Below are 27,016 nucleotides of genomic sequence, written 5' to 3'. Positions count from 1 at the left end.
GCATTCATGCCATATCGCAATTACCGTAATTTCGAGATGTCAACACGGTCAGGTGGTACAGCGTTCATGTGGTTCAAGTAGGAGCGCTCAGAAAATTCACAGCTTACAAATTGTAATTACGAGCTCTAACAAGGACATGAACGCTTTTTACAAGTTGAAATCTCGTAATTACGGTAATTACAACATGGCGTGAACGTACCTATAGACATAAAAATGACAAAAGCACAATAAAATTCTTAAACTTTAACTAAAATGAAAATGAAAATATACAAATAAAGTCTAATTCAGTATATAAACAAAAACTATAATAGTATAAATAATACTAAAATAACACTGATGTGACGTATAGGATATTGGACCATTAAACCAGTCTAAGCTGGTTTGTCAGTCTTAGCTGGTCTCCCAGCTTTTGCACACTTTTTTGCACACTTTATTGTTCAGCAGGGAACTTTCTGTTTCAGTAGTATGTTTGCAAAAACAGGACAGAAAATGTGTTTGTCAGAGCATTTTGATGGGTCAAACAGCTTCTTGGCCCTTTAAGATGGAGATGTAGATGGAGATGGTTAGAGAGATGCATGCTGATCGCTGCTCTCGCTAATGAGTGTCCAGATCATGTTTATTAATGAGACGCTCCTAGTTCGTTCCTCTCCGTCCACAGCATGGAATCAAACGCTTTCTCAGATCTGTGTGACTGTGCCTGCGGGAGACGCTCACCGCTGTCTTGGCCAACATTTAGCACGTCAGTGGAGCTCCAGCTCAGCTTTATTGCCACGCATTAGCCTCTCCACGTTGTTTGTCACTCTGAATCTCTTGATCTAATGTGTTAGGACATCCGTCAGGTCTCTGTGTTTCACTCAAGGGTTTCACGTACACAGCGGGATTATTGTTGTACGACAAACGCTTCTAAACAACGTAATCACAATGCATCGTTCATCTTGAAACATTGCAGTGAAGGAGATGCAGTCTGGCAGATGTTGGCGTCAGAAGTGTGAAATCTCATTGCAAGCTCAGCTGGAAAGGAGACGCTGGTTGATTTATCTGTTTGTCACAGACTCATCCCAAAGGTTCACTGCCTGGTGTAGATATATATATATCAGTGATAGAGCCCCAGCATAGATAAACAACACCTGCGTGCTGTTTATTTCATTCTTTTTTCTTGTTTTATCTTCCCCAAGGACATTGAATGCTTCTGAATCTGAATAACACCCATTTCTCATTGATCTAATGTTGAAGAGGAAAGTGACACAATTCGTTTGCTGTTGAATTGTTTTGTCTGTTCTGTCATTTAATTGAACCATTTAAACGCTGAAATGTTTGCATAGGCCGAATGCTGCGCTCCATTCAACTTGGAAAGTGTGAATTTACAACTTGGAAACTGGAACACTTGGAACTAATTGGAAAAGTGCATTACAATGGCATTACAAGATGAAGTTACCAGAGAACATGCTACATAATTACTACATAACAGAACATGAATTATCGTGTCGTTCGTGATCGTACACCCTCATAACATTGCATAGCATTGTATATCTTTCCCAATTTGGTTGATAAGGAGATGTTCTTGTTGACAATGAACAGCTGCAAAGCTAAGAGTAGCCATTGTCATGTCTGGTCCGTGTTTGAGTTTTGTTTGAGTTGGACTTCCTGTGTTTGCTTTGTTTCTATGGTGATTCATTGTTTGATTGATTCTCTGCACCTGTTTCTCGTTTCCTTTATTGCTCTACGTTTGTATATACTGTATAGCCCTGTGTTTGTTATGTTCTTGGTCCAATCTCGTCTTTCTTTACTGAGTGGTTGTTCTGTTTGCTGTGTTTTGTATTTGAGAAGTGTTTTTTGAGTTTGTTTTCATTAAACATCAACTGCTTGCGAATAGATCCAGCCTTTTTATTTAATTTGTGCCTCAACCCCTTTCTGCATTTTATTACCTTATACATCATCTTCCAAACTTCAGTCAGTTTTGTTGTTGGTTGCTAAAAACTATTGTTGGAGCCGATAGCATTGTGGCCTAAAAAAAAAATAATTAAAATGGTTTGAGTTCAATTGAAATAAAGTTGAAAAAACTTTTTTTTTAAGTAGATAAAAAAACTTTTTAAAAATGAATGAGAATTAGAAATGTTGAAATAAATAAGTTTAACTTGAAGTACTAAAATTACTCAAACTAAAACTGAAGTAAATATAAATTAAATTAAAATGTAAACAAAAAAACTATAAAATAAAACATATTAACAAAATAAAAATGACTAAAGCAAATAACAAAATTCCTATAACTTAAACTACTCACAAAATCTCATTGGCCCAAAAATCTGCTGCTCCACATTGCTACTGTATACATTAAAGCTCAGATGTGTTCTGATTGGCTGTGATTTTGTGTGTTTCAGGTGTGTGGTCATGGTTTTGAGTCCGGTGAGCTGGGTCCAGGCACCATTGTGGGCAGCGCTGCCTTTAATATGTTTGTTATCATTGGAATCTGTGTGTGGGTGATTCCTGAAGGCGAGGTGAGGAAGATTAAACATCTGAGAGTCTTCTTCATCACCGCGTTCTGGAGTATCTTCGCTTACATCTGGCTCTACCTGATCCTGGCAGTCATCTCACCTGGAGTCGTGGAGGTGTGTGTGCGCGGGCGTGCGTGTGTGTGTGTTCGTGGTAAACCCTACGTTTACCCCACAAGGATGGCAATACCAGAAATGTTTTTACCCTACAGGACTTTTTTTTTGGTCCCCATGAGGAAAACAACTTATCATATATTTAAATCATATTCAATTATGTTTTTTGAAAATGTAAAAATGCAAAAAGTTTTTTTTTTTTTATGGTAGGTTTAGGGTTAGGGGATAGAATATACAGTTTGTAGGGTATAAAAATCATTGTGTGTGTGTGTGTGTGTGTGTGTGTGTGTGTGTGTGTGTGTGTGTGTGTGTGTGTGTGTGTGTGTGTGTGTGTGTGTGTGTGTGTGAATCCCACAAAACTATATTAGGTCCAGGTCATGTTTCATCCCTAAAATCAGCACTTTTTTATTCAGTTTTAAAATGTACATATCAGTTTCGCTATATGCAAAGTAACATAGTACATGCATATTTATGCATATAATACAAAAAAAAATAACACTTGATATCCAAATTATATGCAATTGCCAAAGCCTTAGAGAACATTAAAGATATTTTGCATTGCATATATTTTCATGACAATTATGATAACTTCACCGCAAATCCCTTTAGTAAATGTCTAAAAAAATCTCATTCTCATGAAAAGTAACGATTTACACAAATGAGAATCTAATGAGAATCACCATTGAGAATAGTGAGAATTACTGAAATCTCAAAAGTAATAGTCTGGAGATATTACAGATATGAGAATTTGGCAGTGGAATGTGCTGAATTGTCATAAAAATAATACAAAGCAATGTAAAAAAAAATCTTACTGTTCATAGAAAAGAACTTTATTTTATTAATAAAGAAATAAACTATAATTTTTTTTCTTTTGATTTTAACTTGAAATGTGACTAAGACATTTTTTGGCAGATTTACTTGTATATATAAGTACAATATGTGTGTGACAAACACTGTGTGCTTTACTAAGTCATACGAAATGATTATAAATGTTGTTTATCTACTGGTCCTTCAGACAACAAGACCATATTGAGTCATTTGTAATGGTGAAGTGAGCAGGTACCGAGCTGTTTGTCTCTGTTTAATGTAGCTAGAAGTGCCTCTTTACTTGTTTCACATCAGACTGTTTGTTTTTCTTTTGTTTGCTGTGGTCTTTTCTCCCCAAAGCACTAATCTGTGGTCTGTTTACTTTGTGTGTTTGCTGTATTGATGTGTATGTGTGTGTGTAGATATGGGAAGCTCTTGTCACTCTCTGCTATTTCCCCGTTTGTGTGATTCTGGCGTGGATCGCTGACCGGCGCCTCCTTTTCTACAAGTACATGTCCAAACGCTACCGTGCCGACAAAAGAACAGGTGTTGTTGTTGAGACAGAGGGGGAAATGACCCCCAAAGGTATGGAGATGATGATGGACGGCAAGTTTCCACTGAGGGGTGGAGCCATAGGGATCGTCACACAGGAACATTACCAGGATGGGACCAGCAACACAACAGGCACCATGGCAACTCTACCAAACTCCAACAGCACGACCGTTTACATGGACGGTGCCAAGGAACTGGACGAGAGCCGTAAAGAAGTGAGAAAATACACATGCACTCATTTAAACAAACATTTATGCATTCATACCTACTCACAGAACTTTCAATTTCACCTTGGTTGACATGTTTTTCAATCCGAGACACCATACTAAAAAGTTTCTCAGAGGAACACAAAAGTTTTGAGAGAAAACACAAAAGTTTTCAGAGTAAACGCCAAAGCACTGAAATATAAAATATTATAATAATATAATATAATATAATATTTCAATAACCATGGAACCCATAACCATGGGATAGATCACCCAAAAGTGAAAATTCTGTCATTAATTACTCGCCCTCATGTCTTTCCAATCCCGTAAGACTTTCATTCATCTTCGGAACACAAATGAAGATCTTTTTGATGAAATCTGAGAGGTTTCTGTCCCTCCATTGACAGCTTCGCAACTGACATTTCAAAAAGTTCATAAAGCGATCGTAAAACTAATCCATATGATTTGAGACTCGATCGCTTTATATGATGAACAGATTGAATTTAGGCTTTTATTCACGTATAAACATTCATCAACTCACACATCAGTTGTGGTAAACTGAAGCTCAAGAGAACCAATGAGGTTGGTTCTCGCGCATCAAGTAGGTTTGGTTGAGCTTCTGTTTATATTCGCTGATATGTGAATAAAAGCCTAAATTAAATCTGTTCATCATATAAAGCGATCGAGTCTCTTCAGAAAATTCGGACTAAACCGCTCAATTCATATGGATTCGTTTCACGATCTCTTTATGAACCTTTTTGAAGCGTCAAAGTGTCAGTTGCGAAACTCCAGAAAAGTAAAAAATAACTGTAAGCAACGTCCATACAGCCAAGGTGCTATATTCCATGTCTTGTGTAGTATAGTGATAGCTTAACATGAGGAACAGGCTGAAATTTAAGTTCTTTCCCTCAGCTATAAGTCTCAAATCTAATTTGCATTTGACTCACAATTTGTGAGAACCAGTTCTGTTTGGTTGGTGTCATTGACGTAAAACTTGGCAGAGTGAGTCATATGCTCACATTGAGCATTGAAAGCTACAGCTATTTTCAGGTTTGAAACAGCACAAGGGAGAGTATATTATGAAAGAACTGAAATTGGACTTGCAGAACTGCCACTGACCTTTGAATGTTGCTTGGCAGGTGATCCGTATCCTGAAGGACCTGAAGCAGAAATATCCAGATAAGGAGCTGGATCAGCTGGTAGACTTGGCCAACTACTACGCCCTCCTTCATCAGCAGAAAAGTCGTGCTTTTTATCGTGTCCAGGCCACACGCATGATGATTGGGGCCGGTAATGTGCTGAAGAAACACACGGCGGATCACTCTCGCCGCACTGTTGTGGTGGGCGGCAACGAGCCTTTGGAGGAGTCCGATCTGGCCGTCTGCAGCCGCATCTCCTTCGAGAGCGCGCATGTCCAGTGCATGGAGAACTGCGGCGCCATCATGATACCTGTGGTGTGTCGAGGAGGCCTGGGGGAGAGCACTTTCTACATTGACTACTGTACAGAAGATGGCACGGCCAACGCTGGATCAGATTATAAGTACTGCGAAGGGACGCTGGTGTTCAAACCTGGAGAAACCAAGAAAGACATTAAGGTGAGAAGGAGTGAAAGGAGAAAAGAAAACATTGCTTGAAAATCCAGCTTAAACCAGTAGATGGTTTTGCAAGGTTTATATCTTGTCCCAACGGATCATTTATGCTCATTATCTGGTCCCAGATGGTCTAGATGGTTAATCAGTTGGGATGGTCTCAAGTATCCGAATATTCAGAAGTGTCACTAATGATTGATCATGAAAAGTATTTGCATGAACTTTGTGGTTCTATACGTTTCTTTTTTTCGTACGTTTTCTAAGAACATGTCCACAACATAAAGTTTGGTCCAGCAGAAACTGGTAGATGGTTTTACATGGTTTCTCTATCTTGTCCAAACTGATCATTTATGCTCAAAATCTTGTCCAAGCTGGTCTAGCTGGTTAAGAAGTTGGGATGGTCTCAAGTATCCAAATATTTGGAAGTGTCACCAATGATTGATCATGAAAAGTATTTGCATGAACTTCGTAGTACTACACAATTCTTTCTTTGTAAGTTTTCTCAGAACATGTCTACAACATATAGTTTGGTCCAGCAGAAACCAGTAGATGGTTTTACATGGTATCTACCTTGTCCAAACTGACTATTTATGGTCATAAGGTGGCCCAAGCTGGTGTAGATGATTAATCAGTTGGGATGGTCTCAAGTATCTGAATATTCAGTTTGAATATTCAGATACCTTTATCTGAACAGAATTTTAACCAGTTGAACAACCTGCAAGTGGATCTGGTCTCGACTAGTGATAGTCTCAAGTATCTGAGTATGTGATACCAATTTCTAAGTTACTTTCTAAGTTTTCTTAGAGCATGTTCACCACATACAGTTTCTAGAAGTCCTAGATCAAAAGGTTTAGTCTAGTACTGATTCTTTTATATCCATTAACAGGAATCTTTCATGAACAGGTGAGTCTCAAGGATAATGCTTTATTCTGTACCTTAAAAGCCTCTTAATCTTTCATGTTGTACACTTCCTTTGAGACAAACATCCACTCTGCTGAGATGGACAGGGCTGTGTATCCATGGTAACAGGGCTGTAGAGTCTGTCATTAGGGAGTGACAATGATTGACAGTCTCTTTGCCAAAAAGACAGAGAGGATTCAGAATGAGAGATGCATTGATCCGAAAAAAATCAGAGCCCTACAAATCCATGTGTGATGAATGTTAAGTCACTAAAGTACTTGTCCACGGTGCATATTCTGAGCTGTACTGAAGTAAAATCACTTCACTGAAAGTTTATAGACATCTGTATGTCTCTTTCTAGGTGGGAATCATCGACGATGACATCTTTGAGGAAGACGAACATTTCTTTGTGCGTTTGCTGAATCTGCGTATCGGTGATGCCGAGGGTATGTTTGAGAGTGACGACACGGATCAGGGTCCCAAGGCCCGTCTGGTGGAACCGCTGATGGCTACGGTCACCATCCTGGACGACGACCACGCGGGGATCTTCACTTTTACAGACCACATGGTGCGAGTGAGCGAGAGCGTGGGCACCATGGAGGTGACGGTGGTCCGGAACTCTGGCGCCCGCGGAACCGTGATCATTCCGTACCACACAGAGCCCGGATCGGCCCATGGGGGAGGGGTCGACTACGAGGACACACACGGAGAGCTGGAATTCGCCAACGACCAGACAACGTGAGTGTGCTTCTGTGAAAAGACAAAAGAAATCAGATATAGCTGTGTTTGGCTGTGCATAGCTAAGGATATTCTGAGTGGTTGCTTAGGTGCTCTGAGTGGTTGCTAGTGTGTTGCTAGACAGTTGCTAGGTGTGCTGGGTGGTTACTAGAGAGTTGCTAGGGTGTTCTGAGTGGTTCATAGAGAGTTGCTCAGCAGTTGCAAAGGTGTTCTGAATGGTTACTTACTAGAGACTTGGGTAGTTGCTAGGGTGGTCTTACTGGTTACTAGAGAGTTGTTAGGCAGTTTCCAGGGTATTCTGGGTAGTTTCTTAAAGTAGGCATTCTGAATGGTTACTAGTGTGTTGCTAGGCAGTTGTTATTGTGTTGTTAGTATATATTATAGAGTTGCTAGGGTGTTCTGAGTGGTTACCAGAGTTGCTAGGCAGTTGCTATGGGATTCTGAGTAGGAAGTTTATAAGCAGTTGCTACAGTGTTCTGAGTGGTTACTAGAGAGTTGATAGACAGTTACTAGAGAGTTGATAGATAGTTGCTAAAGTGTGCTGGGTGGTTACTAGAGAGTTGATAGACAGTTGCTAGGGTGTATAACTGTCTCAGTGATCCTCTTGTCTCTGGATATAGCTCTGGTTCCTCCTACAATATGACTTTTCTCCCGTTTTATCATCCAGCAGATGAAAATGTCTGATGACGAACTCCTCCCCTGAATAAGACACATGATTTGAGACATTACAGTATATACATTTGGCGGGAAATCCCTGGAGAATGAGCTATAGTGAGCTAGCTTAGTATGCGTGAGCCAGTGCGATCAGTTAGTGGATGCAACGTTTCCGTCTGTCTGGAGTCTGACTATGCCGGATGAACCTGACAGTGTCCTACATTATGGATGAGCACTAAACATTACGATTTTCCTGTGTACATGTCAATGCTGGACGTAAATCCAACCCTACTCAACAATATAGCGTCCTTACAAAGAGCATTGTGGATTCCGTTTTTTTGTGCAATGAGGTTTATAATGGGAGCATGTGTGTCTGTGATTAAATATTGACATGCAGCCTTTTGAAGTGATTTAAATGCTTATATTTTTCCATGATTTGTGTGAGCATGGTTTTGTGCCTATATATGTGTATTTGTATGTTGTTTATATGTTGTTTATATGTGTGTGTGTGTGTGTGTGTGTGTGTGTGTGTGTGTGTGTGTGTGTGTGTGTGTGTTGATCATTCATCAGTTCTTTTAATGTGATTTCATGTCAGGGTGAAGCGCTGCTGTTCATGACCCCTGAGGAATGGCATTAAGTATTTATAATGGTGTGTGTGTGTGTGTGTGTGTGTGTGTGCGCGTGTTTGTGTGTGTGTGTCATTATGCAGTTCCAGCTTTCTGCCATTTTCCTTTTTCGTCTCAGTTTTCTGTCACTTGTCGCAGTAATCGATGTGAGACTTCAAAGCCACCACCTGAATTTCTGATTACTTGTGTATATTTGTCTGTGTGTGTGTTTGTGTGTGCATGTCTGCAGTCAGACCTTTCAGGTGAGGATCATTGATGATGAAGAGTACGAGAAACATGAGAATTTCTTCATCGTTCTTGAGGAACCTCGCTGGCTGAAGAGGGGCATCTCAGGTGTGTTTTGCACTACGAGAACAAGAAAGTAGCTCTATTGGTTTTAGAGTGGTTTTGGGAATTCATTTGACATTCGGGTTCAAGTGATTTTCGATACAGTTGGCTTCGCTCCAGCCCTAATGAGCTGCCTATCTAGACAGTAGTGGTTCAACGGATTACAAAACTCATGGTTCAGATCATATTACGGATTTTGAGTCACGGGTCAGATCATTTTTTGGATCTGCAAAAAAGAACAAGTACACCAATTACAAGCATAAATAAAATACAATAACAAAGTTGCAAATAAATTAAATGTAGTATTCGGGTACAGAAATTTTATAATTAGGCCTAAATGTAAAATTACACTCTAGTGTTCACTGTATAAATTAAATACAGATTAATCTTTGTTAAAGATGTGTTTTGTTGTTTGATTAAAGTTAATGATAGATAGCAGCAGGTATTTATAGGCTGCTGTCACTTTAAGACTTAATGCACGGATCCAATTTAATGATATGATTTATTTCTCAACTGTTCACGTTCACTCAAGACATAACCGACTGTGTTTACAAGAATACTTGCCAAGACAGGTATTTTGACATATTGTATGCGTATGTGTTTATTCAAGCTCAAGGAGATGCTGAATCAATTCGCCTCTTTGTGTGTGCGCGCTTCGGCATGCGAGTATTAGCAAGACGTGCAAATGATACAATGACAACACATTTTTTTGTTGTGGGTCAAAATGACCCGTGTAACAGAGGCCAGCTAGCATCCTTGTTAGCATGCCTCCCATGCCTCCCATGCCAGACACCCCAGTTCGAATCCCACTTGGAGCATTTCATTTGGTGCCGTGACCCGGATAAGAGTGAGGTTTTGGGGTGAGTGTAACTGAGGCCAGCTAGTAAGAGCTGTCCAAATTTCATGTAAACCTCACTCCCCTGGCCTTAAGAGGCACGTTAGGGACTGATGCTAGAGACTGCGTCATTGTTAGCGCCCCCACCTCCCATGCCGGAGACGCCGGTTCAAACCCTACTTGGAGTGGGTCGAGTTGGACTGGAGGGATTACATTTGGTGCCATGACCCAGATGGGAGTGAGGTTTAGGGGGGTGAGTTTAATGGAGGCAAACTAGTAAGAGCTGTGCGTGTAAACCTCACTCCCTTGGACTCAAGATACTGTGGTCTTTAACGACCTTGTTAGCGCGCCATGCCATTCCATGCTAGAGACGCCGGTTGAAATCCCGCTCGAAGCAGTGCAAGTAGCACTGGAGAGTTTACACTCACAATATAATACAAAAGGGACTTTGCACTGTTTATTGCGTGCATCATATGAACAGTGCTATTTGTCTGAGCATTTCAAATCAATCTCTTTTGAGGTGCCATTTCGTTAGAATGCTGTTTTAGGGTTTATTCACACGTAGTGCAGTTTTTATTCTTTTACTGATTTGGTGTTATCTGCTACTAATGCAATATGAAGAAACTTATGAGCATCATATGATACAATGTCATTGTCAAACTCAAAACGAAAGTAAAAACGGCAGCCCCTCACGGACGACTGCCGACACATAAACAAAACATAACATAAAAGTCCAGGCCTGGTTCTCTCTTGTCCTTCACTGTCATCACTCTCTATTTTATTCTTCCACTCCTCCGTGAGATACGAAACCGGTGCGTCGCGCAGATACTCCACCATTCTCTCACGGCCCTCTGCCTCATACCACAGTCATCTATAGGGATATCCCAGTCACGTGACCCCTAGCCGCGTGTCAGCCATTTTGACGGAATACTTCAGCGCACCTACATGCATGAGAATGCGGATTATCACATGTTTTATGGCTGCGAATTGATTAAAATAATGAATAATGGTCACTGTATTAATTATCTTGAGCCTGCTGAAATGTTCCTATAAATATATTTTCTTTCCAACTGTGCAATCTGAATAAAAAATAGGCTAAATATATCCACTAAGCTGCAGCAGTCCTATGCTCGTCTTCCCATTAACAGTTTTTTTTCTCTTTCTGACATTTCATACCTGTTGGGTTTACATTTTTTAATTAAATTGACTATAAAAAAAAATTGCTTGTGTGTGCTGGTGTTTATTCCAGTCTTTTAAAATAGTTGAATGAATGAATGCTCGCGAGGTGCCTGTAATGATTAAATAGGCTAACGTTAGGCTAATAGGCTAACGTTAGGCTATTTAATGTACACAGGGTAGAGGAGAACGACAGTCAACTTTGAATATTATAGCATTTTGGCCATAAACATGTAAATAGTGAAAAGATTGACATTGAAAAATGACACAGAATGATTAAAATTTAATATTTAAATATTTAATCCAAATAAATAAATGTTCGTGGTTCGCACTGATGTTATTCATTTGTTCTCACACACTTCAGCGTCGCCGTCAGACGAACACTGACCACTATCTAGCGCAGCGGCCGTCAGCTAGGCAACTCTTCACGTCATGTCATCACAAAAAGAAATATACAAGAGTAAGATAAAGGAATTAGGAATCATAGATCCTTATGAAGCACCACAAGTTCTTTTTACAGGCATTAAATGTGTAGAAAAACTTCCTGACATTGAGTTCGGTGACATTTACAGCTACCTTATTCACTTCCCATCACGCTACACCGGAGCTTCATTAAAAGCATACAAAAGCTTAGCAGGTTATCGGTATCACGAGTCCGGATGGGTCAGCAACTCGTATCTCATCGCATCCAACTGCACAGCATCGCTCAGGCATGATAGAAAAATAGGTGAATATTTCGCGACGACCTGTATTATCACCAGCGGTTTAGCATTTTCTATACCGTCAAAATGGCTGCTCCAAATGGCGTGACGTCACGTGGGACGTCCCTATACGATGTTGTAATTAGAATTTTGCGAAGACTAAGATATGCTGCAAGACGGTTCCGGCAGAGAGAGCATGCTCTTATGTGAGCTGTACCAGAGTTTGTTTGGAACCAGACCGAGACCACCTCTTCAGCTGGGTCTCGGTATGATTGTTTGATCCATACCCGAGTGCGATTGCTGTATTCACACCTGCCCAAAAGATCCGCACCAAGGGGGGAAACGAACATGGGTTCAATTCAATCGAACCAAACAAGACAGGTATTCCCTTAGTATTCAGAGAGGCAGCTCACTAGGGTTTGGAACAGGACCACGGCTCCGAGATGTGTGTAGATGCGTGTGGTTGTGTGTGTTTGTGTGTGTATGTGTGTGTTTGTGTGTGTTTATTAATGGAGTAAACTCATCTTCAGCACTAACTCCATCTCTCTTGTCCCTCCTTACACCACGCAGCCCTGCTGCTGAACCAAGGTAAGGTTTCAGATCAACCTCTGATCAAACTCTGACATGTGTCCACACTAATCCTCATGTTACACACTCAGAAGAGAAGAGAAAAAGGGCTAGAAGCTTCCCTGAACCCTTGAGGGACACGATTATGGTGTGAAAAGAGGGACCGCTGAAAGAGAGGAGTTCAAAAGATTAGATGGTAGTTTTCACAATCTAAAAAATCTCAATGGTAGTTTTCACAATCTAATCAATCCCAGTTTTTACTCTCTGAATCTTTTTCACTCTGAAAGAAAGTAAAATGGTTGTAAATTTTTAGTGTGGAGTTTGTAAATCCACAGTCTGGCACAGAGGCATCACATGCATTCAGAACATCTCTCAAAGCCTGACTTCAAACCGTGCTGTTTCGCTTGTGTGTGTGTGTCGTGGTGTTGTACGTGGTGTCGTATTAATTGGTTGAGCTGTTATGTTTTTGATTGACAGGGAAGGGGAATGCCCTCCATTTCCTGCCTGTTGTATCTCATTCTTTTCTGTCTTCTGTCTGTTTCTTTTCCTTTATCGTGTGTCTCTTTCAGAGGATCCGGAGGCACAGTTGAGCACAGAGGAGGAGGAGGCCAGGAAGATAGCGGAGATGGGCAAACCTGTTCTGGGGGAGCACAGCCGGCTGGAGGTGGTGATCGAGGAGTCCTATGAATTTAAGGTATTACATCTGAAAACCTGGAAAAATAGTCAGTCCATATTTTGTTTATTTTTATTTATTTATTTTATTTATTTATATATATATATATATATATATATATATATATATATATATATATATATATAAAATATATATATATGTGAATTTAAAGCATGTAAAGCATCACATCTAGAAACATTATAAATTGTAGGTCCATATTTTATTTTTTATTTATTTTATTTTATTTTATTTTATTTTATTTTATTTTATTTTATTTTATTTTATTTTATTTTATTTTATTTTATTTTATTTTATTTTATTTTATTTTATTTTATTTTATTTTATTTAAGTCCTATGAATTTACTGTAAGGTATCCCATCTGAAAACATTAAAAGCAGTCAGTCCATATTTTATTGTATTTTAATATTTTACTTTTATTCTAATTAATGTAAGGTAAAGCATTTTAATTTATTTAAAAGAAATCATGATGCCATTTTTCAGTCTTACTCCATCTGTTCTTCAACCTCTAAAAAGACATGACATAAGGTCACATGGTGAAATCATGCATGCTAATCTGTTCTTCATGTACAGCGTTCAGTACAGGTCTATTTAGGTTATGTGGTATACGGCATGAAAAATGCACATGCATCATTGATAGCCATATGCTTATTGATAACCATAGCTTGTGATTCCCAGTAGATTCCCAATGTATTCCTGCACATGATGGTTAGAATTTTTTTTTTCATATTTGCAGTGCATAATTTTCAGTTCTAACTGTTTATGAGTATTTACAAAAAATTATAATTTGAAGCTCTCACTTAATGATTACCCGGGGTGAAAAGATGCATTATGTTTTTCAGCTCTGTTCATTCTTGTTGATGACAGCAAAATTTGATGGGTTGATTAAATTCTGATGATATGAATTAGGTTGGTATGATAGTAATATAAAAAAAAGTTCATTGCCAGCACTTCAGTGGTCCAGATCTGTTTCTTTCTTTCTTTCTTTCTTTCTTTCTTTCTTTCTTTCTTTCTTTCTTTCTTTCTTTCTTTCTTTCTTTCTTTCTTTCTTTCTTTCTTTCTTTCTTTCTTTCTTTCTTTCTTTATTATGTGTGTGTGTGTGTGTGTGTGTGTGTGTGTGCATGTGTGTGTGTTTATTATTATAAATAATATTTATGCATATATTTTTTATTGTATATATTGTATTTATTGTATACAAATATTTATTTTTTATTATTGTTTATGTTAACAATAATCACACCAAATCTGATATTTTAAATTCTGAAAATATATCATCATAATAATAATACTATTAATAGTAATATATGTATTTATTTTTATTATTATTATTATTGATAATATTTATGCATATATTAATAATTTATTATATATAGACATTTATTTTTATTATTGTTTTTTATCACAAAAATCACACTGAATCTAATATTTTAAATTCTGAAAATATATAATAATAATAATATACAGTATGTATTTATTGCCATTTATTATATATTTGTTTATTATTTTGTGAGCAAGAATCACATTAATTCTGATATTTTCAGTTCTGAACATACATAAATAAATGATGACATCAGAGTGAACAGTGACATCAGAATGATTTTTTATGTCAATCTAACTTGTTGTCATATATCATAATTGTGCATAATATTAAATAATATATTAAATGATATTATGAAATTTGTTGTTAATAATATTGTGACAAATATACCAGGTGACACCATTACAATGAGAGTCCCAAGAACAAGCACAGTCCCAAGCTTTTCACTAGTGATTATCCTGAACTGTGACATCAGAGAAAAGTTTCTGCAAACGTCAAGCGAGTTTAAACACAAGTTTATTGTGTCTGATATGGGCCACATTAATGATGTCATGTGAACAACCTTAAATGTACTGAATCCTGTGGTTTAAATGTTGCCAGTGATGTGTTGCTGTGTTTCAGAGCACCGTTGATAAACTGATCAAGAAGACTAACCTGGCGCTGGTCATCGGCACTCATTCCTGGAGAGAGCAGTTCGTAGATGCAGTGACCGTCAGTGCAGGTCTGTCTGTCTGTCTGTCTCACACACCTTTGTGTTCTTCAACAGTGTGTTGGATGTCTCTTTTGAAACAGGAATACATTGTATGAGTCACACTGTATAAATGTCATTCCCTCAGCGATACACAGACTTAATAAACACATAATGAGGCTCTTTCATTCTCAAACTGCTCCTCTTAAAAGCTCAGTCTCAGAAGCTTCAGCAATACACAATAGCTCAGATAAAAAATGACTTGTTTTGTAAGCATTTGTGCATTTTTCTTTCATGGAACAGAAAAGAAGAGTGTTCAGTGTGCAATTTTCCATAACAACTTAAAATGCATCATAAAAGTACCATAGAAATGGTCCGTGCTGTTTATTTAAAGTCAAACAATATTTATTTTGTTATGATGAAACGTGTAAAAAATGGTTTGGATTGAAGGATATAAGGTTGTGTGTGTATGGAGGGGCATGTACAGTAAGTGATGTGAGACTGTCATCTGGTGGTTAGTTGTGTTAATGACTGCGCATGTAAAACTGTCCAGAATGTGGTTGTTTAAATCTTTAATTGTGCGTGTCATCCTCAGGTGATGGAGACGATGATGATGATGAGGGTCGAGAGGAGCGTCTCCCGTCCTGCTGCGATTACGTCATGCACTTTCTGACAGTGTTCTGGAAGGTTCTGTTCGCGTTCGTTCCGCCCACGGAGTACTGGAACGGCTGGGCCTGTTTCGTGGTGTCCATCATTGTGATTGGCCTGCTCACCGCGGTCATCGGAGACCTGGCGTCTCACTTCGGCTGCACTGTCGGCCTTCGGGACACTGTCACCGCTGTTGTGTTCGTGGCTCTGGGCACTTCTATCCCAGGTGTGCTTCAGGACATTAAATCCAGTATTCATGGGCACTTCAGCCACACTTTAAATCTCTGAATGACACTGCATTAAATAACACAGCATAAATGCAAGATGAATTTATTGGGAACAAAAATGCACAAACATACTTTTTATTTTTACTTTTACTTATTGGGATCAATGTATGGTATATCAGTGAGATTCTTCTGCTCACTAAGGTTGCATTTATTTGAACAAAGATACAGTAAAAACAGTGATACTGTGAAATATTATCATAATTTAAATTAACTTAATTTTATTACATTTTTTATTTGAACATATGTTAAAATTTATGCATCATTACTCCAGTCTTCAGCGTCACATGATCCTTCAGAAATCCGTCTAATATGCTGATTTGCTGCTCAAGAAACATTTCTGTTTATTATCAGTGTTGAAAACAGTTGTGCTGCTTCATATTTGTGTGGAAACCGTAATACAGTTTATTTTTTAGGATTCTTTTATGAACAGAAAGTTTAAAAAAACAGCATATATTTAAAGTAGTGATCTTTTGTAATATTATAAATGTCTTTACTGTCCGTTTTTTATCAGTTTAATGCATCCCCGCTGAATAAAAATATTAATTTCTTCTTACCCCAAACTTTGAATGGTAGTGCATATAGTTTTATATCACAATTTAGTAAAAATAAATGACACAAAAAACATTATTATTAATAATAATAATATGAAATCTAAATATCTAATGTGTGTAGATCTAATAATATTATATTATATTATATTATATTATATTATATTATATTATATTATATTATATTATATTATATTATACATTGCCGGCCAAAAAAAGGCAATTTTTAAATAGGCATTTTATTATTTAAATAGGCAATTGATTACGAGTATATTATTGGATCATTATTGCAGTGATCACACATTGAAAGTGTTTGGAAAAATTGATGCACCTTTTCATGGAAATATCATCACAACATTTATTTCCATGAAGAGGTGCATACATTTTTGATCAAGATCTTGTATTGTCAATGCAAGTCTCCTCTAGCACATCCCAAAGACTTTCAATGAATTTAAGATCTGGACTCAGAGGAGCCGATTCATGTGTGAAACTGATTCTTCATTCTCCTCACAAACATTCTTTCATAGTTTGATCCTGATGAATCTTGACACTGGACATATTCATCCTGGAATATGCCCATAATGTGTCTTCCTACATGTTTGATTAAGACACTACAGGTGAATAGGGTAAAAGTTTAAAATAATAGATATCACCATGAAACTTCCTCAGTTGATTACTTACACAAGTATATAAAAAAAATGTATTACAAGTTTTAGAAATTTGTATGTTTAATTATGCAAATTAGGCATTATCTCATTAAATATGTATGATTTTGCATATATTTTCGGTAGATAGATCTGAACATATGATAAAGCCAGGTGCAAAATTCTTTTTTCATTTTGTTTACACACAAGATGAAAAAAATAATTCAGAGGCTGAGATGTTTGTACTGGAGAATGACAAAAACGGCAGTTAAAGATTTAAATAGCTCTAAATGAGATTTCGTCGTTAGCTTTAAATCCCACTTTGGACGTTCACGATTGGTTACTGATAGAAAGGAAATGCCCATATTTGGGTTACATAGTGTTGTGCAGGAGACTCAGAGCTTTACAATGATACCGGTCATGACAGACTTCAGTAAACAGAGGTTAACTTGGCATGTCGTGCTGGAATGATAACTTCTTGGTAAATTCGGGAGAAACTCACTGCCGCAAGTAAAGAAAATGTAATAAAACAAACATCTTAATGTATATTTTCAACGTTTTCTTTATAGCAGCTTGAAAGAACACATATTGAAGGAGTAAACTAGCCCAAAATCTCAAAACTGACCACTACATGAAAAATCTATGTTTTTGCCTGCCGTGTCTTGCCTTAAGAAATGAAAAGCTACACAAATATTGGCCAGTTTATCAGCCTTGTCCATATATAAGTCGACCACTAATGCCTATATTTTCTCATGCTCTTTATCTGTCTTTTTCAGACACATTCGCCAGTAAAGTCGCCGCTACTCAGGATCAGTACGCAGACGCCTCCATCGGAAACGTCACCGGCAGCAATGCCGTCAACGTGTTTCTGGGTATCGGCGTGGCCTGGTCCGTGGCGGCCGTGTACTGGGCCATCAAGGGCAAGAAGTTTGAAGTGGACCCCGGATCATTGGCCTTCTCCGTCACACTCTTCACTATTTTTGCCTTCGTCTGCATGGCGGTACTACTGTTCCGGCGCCGACCGTCAATCGGGGGAGAGCTGGGCGGCCCTCGTGTCTCGCGTATACTCACTACACTCCTCTTTCTGGGTCTGTGGTTCCTCTATATCCTCTTCTCCAGCCTTGAGGCCTACTGCCACATCAAGGGCTTCTGAACGGCCCTGCAGAGAGAGGGAGGGGGAGGGGGGGAGGCTCGGAGCCAAGAAGCTACACACATCAACACACAAATTTGCACACACACTTACAAAACACGTATTTGGTAAAACAAGGATCGTTCAAGTTAGATGTATCGAAGAACCCTGGTAGAGAATTGGTGGAAGGTGGAAGAAGTTCAGAGAAAAACAACAAGAGATGGACAATGTTTGAGAGAGATGAAAGAAGAGGAGTTTATGAATGCAAAGCATGTAGCAAAAGAAGGCATAAAAGAGTGTAAAGCACTAGAACAAAAGAGGGAGCGATGATGTAAAATAGTCTTTTCGTCTCTCGAGCTCATGGGTAGAACTGACGACTTTTGTTTAGCACTGCAGACATTGTGACATAACAGGCTTTTTAACGGTTCAAGGGCACAACACATCAGAGTAAAGAGAAAAGGAAACGCCAACTATAGTGATGGCATTTTAGATGCTAATGAAAATGCCCAGCAATAGAGCTGCTTAACAGATCAGCAGTTTTGCTTGGGCTGTGTGCATCATTCTGTACTAAAGCAGTTCTTTACGATCGCTGCTTGACAGATCGGACAATATATGACTCCAGATTAAAATGCAAGATGGACTTTCAAGCATGCAAAATTACTTTAGACCCTGCCTGCAAAGAATATGCACGGCAGGATATGATGTCATGCTCTAGGGCTTCTTGTTTTAATAAGAAATAAAATATAAATAACTAATAATAATGCAGTCTAGTGTGACCGCACCACCTAACAGTCACAAATTAAATTGAAATGGTACTGTACAACTCATGTTTCAGCTTGAGTGATTGATGTCGCACTGCTCATTCATCAGAGCCAACACTAATTCAGTTTTACAGTAACGTGACAGGAATGCTAAATAACGAAATATTTGTTTTGCATAAATATTGTCCGGAAATCTGTCAGACTTAGCTGTTTATTAGTGATCATGAGACACTAAGCGATCAAAGACTTTTAATTGTGCCCTACAATGACTAAATGAAAAATGTTTAACGATACCAGAAATTCGTATTAGGCAGCAAAATAGTGGCAAATGAGAGTAGGGCTAAATAGGGCTGCGTCAGCTCACGGACGGAAGAATGATTGAAGATGGAACTAGAAAGTTATTCATCAAACTCATCAGACTCAATATTCTGCTAGTTTAAAGACGTTGGATCCAGATATTTTCATTTAGTTTTACACAAACACTTATTCCACACTTCAACGTCTCACACAGTGTTATGACTGGGACCTGCTGAAATGGAACACTGTTCTCGATGACATCATAACGATTTGAATCTTCAACTGTTACATTCATTCTGTTGCCTAGAGACAATGGAACTCTCTTGATGACATCATGACGATTTGAATCTTCAATTGTTCATTCTGCGCTTTCTGCTGCCTGGAGACAATGGAACTCTCTCTATGTCCACTTGTAAAAGTGTCAATGTAAAAAATCCCACCGGAAAACACCCGCCGTCATCTCCATATCTCCAAGCCTATACTGGGATGTGCGTGAAACTGTTTTCCTCTCTTTAGAATGAGACCACAGCAGTGTTCAGAGTATGCTAGGAATAAAAGACGTCTCCATCGAATGGAGTTCAGTCCAGTCAAAGTAACTGAGAGTTTATCTTCTCCTTAATACAGGTTTATTAGGAGGACGAATGATTTGGATGTCAACTTTATTAGGGTGTGATCACGTTTATTTGATGCATCCAAGTTCTCATAACAAAACACTAAAGTTGTACAGATTCGCCATTGTGTAAAGCTGTCTGGGGCTTCTTACAATTAATGATTTAAAGAGCTGCGCATTGATTGGTTCTTTATAAACTCTTTAGCGTGGTGCTGAAAGCTGATTGGTCCTTGAATCGTCTGGTCCCTGACAGATTCACAATAAAATGTTGTTTACTCGTAGAGCACTCAGGATTGTGTGTATATGTACGTTAAGGGGATTCTAAGCGTTTTTATGTCGTCGGCTCATCTGTCCGTTCTGTAGATGTTTGTAAAAAGCTGTGCGTTGTGTGTATCTGTGCTAGACTTTTGTCTGTGGTCTAGTCAATCGAAATGCATGATTGAGTAGATATTGGCAGATCTATAATGGCATGCGTTGACTCTGAAGACATGCATGAATTTGAAGTTTACAATGTTTGTTTACTAAAAGGGACGACAGATTCTGCGACTACAACGATGGCTGCCAGATCTCTTTTATGATATTTTAGTGTGAGATCAGTACTTAATTAAGAACATTTAATTTATTGAAAAGCAGATCAGGATTTCTTATTATTTTCAAGAACAAAAAAAAACAAAAAAAGCACCATTGATCTGTGTTTTCACGTGGCAAGCTTTGCCTCACATTTTCATATTTCTCACGTTGAACAACGTTCATGCCTTTGATTGCATTCAGGCAGAGAGAAATATGTTCTCTGACTTAGATGTTGTGTGAATGATAAAGCATGAAATCTTGTTTTATACTCGCTCAACATCAGCATCAATTTCAACTGGCTTAAACGGACTGTTAAAACACATCAGTAGAAAAATTGTTCAATGGGGGTTCGCTTTAGAAAATGTAAGAAAATGTTGCTTTTCTTTGACAGAGATTTTCATATTTGAAACCCTGAAGGACGGGGTCAATCTTAGATAAGCAGAATCCCAAATCAGTTATTGCCTTAAGAGACTTAGCTAATAACATTTCATAATTGTATCTGTATTGTGTTACGTGTTAGTGTGTTTATGTTTTCTCTGAGTACAACAGAAACCAAATTGATTGAGACAAAGCGTGCAATATGTGACAGTAAACCCTTCAGTAATACTTGGTGCCTATCCTGACCCTTTTGCTTGCTTCCAGGTTTCCTTTAGTGCATGTTGGCTTTTTCTTCTTAACACTACGAAGAGAACGTGCAATAAATCCGACAAATGACAAGGAGCGTGATAGAGATTTTCTGAAAGTTAATGGGTTTTAATTTTATTCAGTTTTATCATCAGTGATCTTATGTTTTTGTGGAATCGAGCTGGAGTTTCTCTGAAGAAATCACCCATTGCCCTGAATGTCAGATGTTTACTCTTTTTACAACTCTGTCAAAGTCGAACGCTTTGTAAAACCTTTTTGGAATACGACATTTTCAGTAGGTGATTTTTCTATTTCCAAGTGTTCTCAAATTGATAGGAAGCTCAATAGCTCTTGATGTAATGGTTTTTGATAACTATTTCCAAGATGTTTAGATATTTTCAGTAGGTTTACTTGGGTTGTAAGAAATCACCATATATGTTGTATGATAATTCAGACTCCATTTGCAGTGTTTATTAGTGCAGTAAATACATCTGTACATGCTGCACACTCTATCTATCTATCTATCTATCTATCTATCTATCTATCTATCTATCTATCTATCTATCTATCTATCTATCTATCTATCTATCTATCTGTCTGTCTGTCTATCTGTCATGTGTTTTTGAATTGCAAGTAACATGTCTCTGTAAAACAGTTTCTTGTGCACTGGGCCAAAGGCTATTTTTATTTATTAATTAATTTACAAGGAATTTAACTCATGATAACAGAGTAAGAATACACTGTAGCTGTGACTGTCTTGTCTGTTAACCGTGTTAAGGGCATGTTGTTCATTGAGAAAAGGCCATCTTGGCTTTTTCCAACACATGTCTGGTGATGACGTTGCATTTCTGAGCGGTTGGACTGTGTTCATTACTGTAAATGTGAAGCTGTACATGTGCCTCTAATGTGCAAAATGCATGATGTACCTGTTTGTACGCATGAGCTGTTATTAGTGTCAAAGTTTACATTTACTGTATTATCCCATCTTTAGTTTCTTATTTTGCATTTTTATTTTATTTTACTTGCAGGCATTTTTGTACCCTTTCACACAATATTATATTAATGATCCTCCTTGTTTTAAAATAGAATTGGAAGTGAGGAAGATATTGATAAACAGTTTGTTACACTTAATTTCTTTTCTGCCTAAATGTGAAAAATAGTTGTTACTTTTCATGTTATGAATCTGTCTTGTCCTTTTGTATGTTGTATGTGTCGACCTCAAACTGGTCTTGCTCCCTGCCTTGTTTTTGTGCACTTCTATCTGTGATCATTCTCTTTCTGCCTGTTAAATTACTTTAATAATGTGTCAGAAATGATGTGACATTAATATATATATCAAATACTGTAATAATTCACTAGGAAGTAATATATAAGGATTTTATGTTTGTATGTTTTTGTTCATTTTGTTATGTCAGTAACAGAAAAAGTCAAGACAAAACTAAAGGCTGAGGACATTTGTTTGGAAGAAAATGGCATGATGTGTACTGTGTCCCAATTAAGAAGAAAAAAATAATGATGTAGCTGTTAGAGCTCAAGCAGACCTTGTTGAATATAGTTTATTTATTTTAAACGTACTGTCCTTGAGTGGTTTGTAATAACATCTATATATAACACATCAAAACTCAAATTATTGGATCTCCGTATGTAAAGGCTGCTGTCGGCCTATTACTGTTAATTTGTATATACAATCATGCAAATAGGACAGTAAAATGTACAGATCAGATAATTTACTCAAATAAATCCAGCAGTTGTAATGCCATCTAGTGATCACAAAAGTCAAGTTCAGAGAACTGTGTTGTAGTAAGTTTTGATAGCATCATTATGTTCAACACTGAGTTTACCATTCCAGTAAGCTTTCTTTTTTCATCAAAAATAATACAAATAGAGAAAGTAAACTATTTTAAGGTTCATAAATGGCACCTATGAGTGTAAAATGTATATTTCTGTTAATATTTCTTGTTTAGTACATCTTTACTGTCCTCAGCTAAAGTATGACTGTTTTTACTTGAACTGTTTTCATGTTTAAAACTCACTATTCTTTAAAATCTGAAAACACAACACTTGCTTTGTATACTGCTTTGACTTACAGTTTTAAAGCCTGTAGCTTCAAAAAAGTAAAAAGAAAAGATGTGTGTGAGTTTTTGGTTGTATGTTTGTAATTGAATTTCATCATCTGGACCCTTGTTCAACATCATCTTGATCTGAAATTAAGAGGTAGGCTATACATGTTTTGTTCTTTCGTATCTAATCCATTAACAAATATAGTCCAGTAGAGCAAGACTTGATGACAACCTCCTTTAGAAATAGAAAACAAATAGATTTGTTGTTTTTGAACTGTAAAAAAAAACAACTAATTTTACCACATACTGTATCAGTGGGGTTATTAATGGGCATACCAATCGATGACAACACCTCTCTACATAATGATATTACACCAGAATCAATGGAAGAAAATACAAGAGAGAATTCCTTAAGAGTCACAGGAAAGTTATAAAGTGTAAAATAAACTCGTCATACGTCATCCGCGACAAACAGGACAAACCGAGTGACCCGAGCCACGGGTACCGGTGACATCACGCATCGGACTCCGGCACGCGCCACCGCGGAAAGTCCAATCACAACTCGCGCTTTACACCCATGAGCGCGTGCTACAAACCGCCGCCTCCCCGGCTTCCATTCAAACCCTCCCGACCGTTGATTGACCAGTGTTTATAATAGTCAGTCAGCGTGACTTCACAGGTGAGCGGCTGCGTGTAAAAAGTGAAATATTCTCTCTCCGGAAACGAATTAAGGTCAGTGTGCGATTTATACGATGACTTTAAACGGGGTCGATGTTTAAATGAATATCTTTCTGTCATTTTTGTGGCGCGAGCGGTTGAGGGTCTGACACATCATGATTCTAGCACTTTCTAAACTATCTAAAGACGTTTAAAACAGCCCCCCAAAATGTTTTAGTGATTCTTTTCTATACATGTAGACCTTTAATAAAGTGATACATAATTAAAATACTTATGGATTGTTGTTGATATACCGTCCGATACTGATCCTAACTGAAATCGTTTGCTACACGTTACGTTACTTCACAAATGAAAGCGAATTATGTTCATGAGCGGCTATTTACTAACTTTAGCAGTTGCTGAAATGTTTGAAAAGGCTGTTGAAATGTACCTATTTGTGGGAAAAATGCAGCTTAAAACCACTCAACCTTTTAATTTCCATCTCCAAGTTGAAGCATTTAAACAAATAAAAGGTTAACATGCTTGAAGAGAGATTATCTTCACAGACTCTTCAGACTTTAAAGTTGGTTTACCTCATTCTTTCAGAGTGAGTCTGGGATTCATATTGCTGTAATAAGGAATCAAATTATGATTAGGAATGGCACACAGAGACGCTTTTGTGTCTTGTTGAGTGGGAGAGGTCATGAGATTGAGCTGTGGCAGGTATTTAGTGTCTGTAAACACCAAGCTTTTTTCAACTTATGTCATTATTGTGCCTTTGCTTTAATAAGCCTATTCAGTTTCTTAAGCTTTGCTACATTCTTAACGGTCAAGCTTGTATATTTTAGTTTTCAGTGTTTGAATTCATTAAATGGTGTCTGATCCAGTTCTGTTCTCTCATTCTCATGCACATCCTGGTTTGCTGACACAACACAAGCTCGGATGATTCATGAATGAACTGTTGCCATGACAAACATGTCAGTCAGTTCTCCATCACTCAAGTTCTGATTGTGTTTTATATAGAGATGCACTGATACTTAATTACTCTGCCGATACCAATAGCTGATTATTCAGAATAATATCTGCCCATACTGATAAGTTAGTTTGAAATATCTGCAGCAAACTACAGGGAACCCCCTCTGTTACTATAGTATAAGATGTTGAAACAGCACAAACTATTATATTCAACTATTTATTTTCAGATATATTCAAATAAAAACTGAAATGTTTGAATGCAGCTCAGTTGCACAGGCTATTCAAACATGCATATAAAAATAACAGTAAATAAATATAATAAAACAGTAAATAAGCTCCTCACTAGTGTTTTCATAGCTAACTAACGATAGTGAACATTGGGAGGTAAATGCCTCGTTAAGCGACATTGTTCACAAGCTGCTTGAAACACTTATTGAGCAATTACATGACATGATTTATTTCGGTAGGCCTAATACTCAGAGTACAGGAGTTAAATCGTAGCCAATTGTGAAATCTGGTTGCATCACGCACATAAGGAGAATGTTCACAGATTTTATTCTTTCAGATCTCAAACCTGCACACACTACAAGATTTGAAAACCGTGGCGCATCACACACTAAGATGATGATGCCGGATTTAGCACCTCACGTGATCTCACGGGGAAGCGGATGTGAGCTAAATGGAGACTGTGTCGCATCAGACATTATATGATGAGGACACATTATAAAGGCAGTCGTGTTGTTGCCACATTTCCACCAGTCGTTCCTCCATCCCCGTTGTCTGCTGGAGCCGTACAGCTGCTTGTTGTTGTTTCGCTGTTGCCATTTCAAAAGTTCAGTCACTTCCGTCTCCTTGTAGACTTGTCTCTTATTGGCTATTGTGGAAGTGCTGACATGATAATAGTTGCAATCATTCTGATTTAAAATCATATCAAACATGTTTGATATTGTCAGGTTGGTCCTGAAGTATCCGTGAGCAGTTCGGGAGCAGTACGCTCACATTACCAGATAATCTGGGCCGAACATTGGAACCGACTGATGCCCTGGATGCAATTTGTGCATAAATGAGGATTTATGTCGGTTTTTAAACTCTTTTTATGCCGCTTTTTTTTTACTATTGCGCTTTTTTGTTATTGGTACGTTATCTTGCCCTAAATTCAACCCAAGAGAGATTTTCTTCACACACAGTCCGAGTTGCAGTCTGAACACGTTTTTCCGCCCCCTTTTGATTGACAGCTGAAAGTGAAAATACTTGCTTTTATCGTCCGATGCCAGTTACTGGCAGATACATCTATGCTATTGAGCGAATGACATGAAAACGATCAAAACATTTCTCCCATTTTAACCCTAATATATTTTGCATAAAGAATGGTCCATTAAGATTTGACATTATTTGAATGCCACTACCACTGAGCCATTCCAACAAATGTTTTTATTACGCTCACTGAATGAGTTTAGTTCTCATTACAGTAATGCAATGCAAAAATTTTATTTTAAAAAACAATTGTGCTCTGACAGGATTTGGGTGAAACGTGCTTTATTGTCATGAAAGTAATGTCATAAGTGCTTTTTTCTTTATGCAAAATAAAATTTTCCTTTTTTGCCAGACACTGACTGCAGAAAACACACACAGATGAAGGCCACAGATGCTCATATAGGGCACAACGATGCATAGTAAACTAAAGCAGACACATTCTCTGTGTTGCTTCACACAACATGACTCTCTCGCTCTCCCTCTGTTTCTCTTCAATCCTGCATGAGTGTTGGTGGTATCAAACAATGATCCTTTCATTGGAAAGAGGAAGTAAATCTCGCCTCTCTTCACATAATGAATAGCAGCGATTTCAGATTTATCACACAAAACCATTTTCATCATAAATACAGAACACGATATTCAGCTCATGTTGTTGTGCAGTGCTCTTACAGGCTGCGTTAGATTTGCTGGTTAAGAGCATTCAGACTTGAGCTTGAATAGGCCTAACTCTCGCTTTATTTACACTGAAGAGGCAGCTGTGACTCACTCAACGCTCAGAAAAAGATGGGTGTGGGGCGATGTACAGAAAAATGAATGATGAAGAAAAAAAAGGAGAGGCTAAAAATGTGTGAGGACATCAAGGAACGGTTTACCCAAAAATAACAGTGTTAATTCATTCCAATCAAATATTATTTTAAGACAAAAGGAGGTCTTAAGCAGAAAAAATGCTTTTGTTTTTCGAAACAAGGAAAGTG

The 27,016-nt window shown here is 37.8% G+C and overlaps 2 protein-coding genes across 5 annotated transcripts in view; both read left to right on the top strand.

The window, feature by feature from the left end:
* Positions 1-23,236, top strand: part of slc8a2b (solute carrier family 8 member 2b) — a 109,873-nt gene extending 86,637 nt beyond the window's left edge. Inside the window, exons 4-13 of one of the 2 annotated variants that reach the window (XM_084125941.1) lie at positions 2,379-2,606; positions 3,833-4,177; positions 5,308-5,763; positions 7,019-7,395; positions 8,905-9,008; positions 12,285-12,302; positions 12,851-12,975; positions 14,912-15,011; positions 15,574-15,852; positions 17,882-23,236. In XM_084125941.1, coding sequence (XP_083982067.1) covers positions 2,379-2,606; positions 3,833-4,177; positions 5,308-5,763; positions 7,019-7,395; positions 8,905-9,008; positions 12,285-12,302; positions 12,851-12,975; positions 14,912-15,011; positions 15,574-15,852; positions 17,882-18,258 — 2,409 coding nt within the window. In that variant the 3' untranslated portion in view covers positions 18,259-23,236. The remainder of the gene's footprint in view (positions 1-2,378; positions 2,607-3,832; positions 4,178-5,307; positions 5,764-7,018; positions 7,396-8,904; positions 9,009-12,284; positions 12,303-12,850; positions 12,976-14,911; positions 15,012-15,573; positions 15,853-17,881) is intronic. The other variant, XM_084125942.1, reaches the window with a different exon arrangement.
* A 124-nt stretch (positions 23,237-23,360) lies between these two features.
* Positions 23,361-27,016, top strand: part of acsl3a (acyl-CoA synthetase long chain family member 3a) — a 36,863-nt gene continuing 33,207 nt past the window's right edge. For all 3 annotated transcript variants that reach the window (XM_084125962.1, XM_084125964.1, XM_084125963.1), the window contains exon 1: positions 23,361-23,888. The gene's annotated coding sequence lies outside the window, so the exon portion shown is untranslated. The remainder of the gene's footprint in view (positions 23,889-27,016) is intronic.

Source organism: Abramis brama, assembly GCF_963993115.1.
Source record: "Abramis brama genome assembly, chromosome: 10".
NCBI lineage: Eukaryota > Metazoa > Chordata > Actinopteri > Cypriniformes > Leuciscidae > Abramis > Abramis brama.
The sequence above is the reverse complement of the archived record's forward strand: the minus strand, read 5'-3'. Positions and strand labels throughout refer to the sequence as shown.